General features: G+C 48.4%; 1 protein-coding gene across 1 annotated transcript; it reads right to left on the bottom strand.

The window, feature by feature from the left end:
- Positions 1-213: 213 nt before the first annotated feature.
- LOC147885868 (G-type lectin S-receptor-like serine/threonine-protein kinase SD2-5) lies at positions 214-1,587 on the bottom strand. The gene has a single exon (XM_087396239.1). It carries the CDS (start codon positions 1,585-1,587, stop codon positions 214-216), a length of 1,374 nt encoding a protein of 457 aa, XP_087252365.1.
- Between the last annotated feature and the right edge of the window lie 659 nt (positions 1,588-2,246).

Raw genomic sequence — 2,246 nt, 5'->3', positions numbered from 1 at the left:
ATGTGGAGAGAGAGAGAGCGCGCTACACTCATTGGGCACCATAAATAGTATGTACAAAATGTACAATAGATTTGACATCCTTATACCATGTACACTACATATATAATGCATTGGACATAGATATACATGCATGCGTGCATGCCCACAGAGCATGCCTTGGTAGGAGGAACAAGACAACAATGGTAGATACACAAACGTGATAGCCCATCGACATTATCTTGCATGTAGACTAGTATGTAACTTACTGAACCCACCAGTAGCATCCTTTAGCTCGCCAAATGAGAAACGATTCGGCAGCGATGTTACGATTTTTTTGAACTCCTCTTCTTCAGAATGGCGCTCATCATCGCCTGAAAATGCATGGGAAGGGGTTCTCTTCCTAGCGTAGCGGCGGTAGGCAGCTCCAGAGATGCAAAATATCAGAAGACAGGCGACTATAGCCGCCGGTGTTAAGATGTCAAGAAGAATGTGCCTGAGGTGATGAGAATTACCAAGGGACACCTTCAAATAAGCGGAGTAATTTGCATCGCTCATATTGAGGAGGCTCATCACCCTGGAAACATGAAGGCAGACTGAAGTGTTGTGCTGGTAGAAGACGGCAGCACAAGAGCAGTTGGATAGGCAAAGGTTGAGGCAGGCTGGTAGAGAAGCGGTGCTGTAATTCCAACCGATAACCAGCATTGAAATGAAGGTGATATTCTTGATCTCCACGAAGGTGTAAGTGTTGGAGGGACGCGTGTCATTACAGCTGGGCAGAGGAAAAGAAGCTTGGCAACCTTGGATAGGATCTCCAGGGACCGATTGCTGAAAGAGAGATCCGGCTTTGGCATCATCTTGGGAAGAAGGACACCTACAAGACAACTCGGCTCCGGGGGTGCAGATGCTATATGATTTGCAAGGATTTGGAACGTCACAGGGATACAGGGCCTCCCTATCGTAGTTGCTAATGGGCGAGAAAGGAAAAGAGATGACTCCGCCAGGCTGTGTGTGTCCGGCGGACACCAAACCGTTGCCATCCAAATAGTTGTAACCTCGAAGATAGCCATCATTCTCCAGGGTAATGTAATCTGCAGGCAAGACGGCCTTGCCTATATAGAAAGCTATGCGCACGACGCCGCAGGTCCACCGTAATTCGCAACCGGGCATCGACTGGTTCTCTGGAATGACGAGGTGGGCAAGACTGTTTAAGTTCGAGCATGGAGGCGAAAGCGCCGTGCGGATATCGTTCTTGCTGAAGGAGAGGTTTCCGTTATCGAAGGATCCGTTGAAAGTGACGAACCAGTAGGGGAGAAGGTCTGGCAAGCTGACAAAGGAGACAAGGCCACCGGGGTAGAGGACGGAGGAGTATTCGGAGGAATTGCTGGTAAGATTCATGCCGGGTTGCAAGCTCTGCCGCTTGACGATGGTGTCTGTAGGATGGCCGAAGCTCTGCCAGACAGTGGCGTTGGTATGATCGTAAAGGAAGAGGTTACCGGAGCCTTCTAGATGGATGGTTGAGACGCTTTCGACTTGCCAGACGATGCTGCCCAATCCATCGTTAAGGACCAACACAAAATCGAGGCTGCCTGGTGAGCTTGTCTTGGGCATGGCCTGCAGGGAAGCATTGCTGTACAAGAGCGGCGGGCTGTGATTGACTAGGGTGGTCCACACAATGTGCTCACTATCAGCATCGAACTGGAGGTAGATGGAGAGAGACAGACGTCCATCCGGGCTGTAGAAGAAATCGAATTGGAAGAATTGTGCATGGATCAAGGGATGGGAGGGGCTAGATGCTTCGTATCGCCAACCTTCAGAGAGAGTGATCCGATCTGGTTGTGCTGCTACATGCTGTAATGGCTCAATAGTAGCAATAATGCTGAAAAGAACGCAGAGGAGGAGATGAAAACTGCGAGAAAGATGTAGATGACACGAACGAGCTGAGCCCATGTTCATGATATCTGTGTCGCCAGCCCTCCAACAGATGAGTGTCTACTGCGTGATATTCTGAAGAACAAGACGATCGCGGTCCAATAAGTTTGCATGTAATACTGTCAATTGAAATAGATGGAGTTAACAGCTGAGATGGAGTTAAATGCCAGAAAAAGCCGTAGGGCTGCTGGAAGATACTAAACTTATGACAGAATTCTGGGTTTGTCGGATTTGGGCATGTCGTTTTCAATACTACCTGCGTGATCACGAGAACATAAAAAAGTTATAAATAAGCTTCAATGATACTCACTATCGGTTCTCGTTGGCAATTGATAAGT

The sequence above is a fragment of the Dipteris shenzhenensis genome, chromosome 25 (assembly GCF_047967505.1).
Source record: "Dipteris shenzhenensis isolate YYH24624 ecotype China chromosome 25, Dip_SZ_1.0, whole genome shotgun sequence".
In the NCBI taxonomy this organism is placed as follows: Eukaryota; Viridiplantae; Streptophyta; class Polypodiopsida; order Gleicheniales; family Dipteridaceae; genus Dipteris; species Dipteris shenzhenensis.
This window is presented reverse-complemented; position numbering and strand designations above follow the sequence as displayed.

Excerpts from the sequence above, each read along its gene's own strand:
- LOC147885868 (XM_087396239.1), bottom strand. The coding sequence starts at position 1,587 with ATGCCCAAGACAAGCTCACCAGGCAGCCTCGATTTTGTGTTGGTCCTT.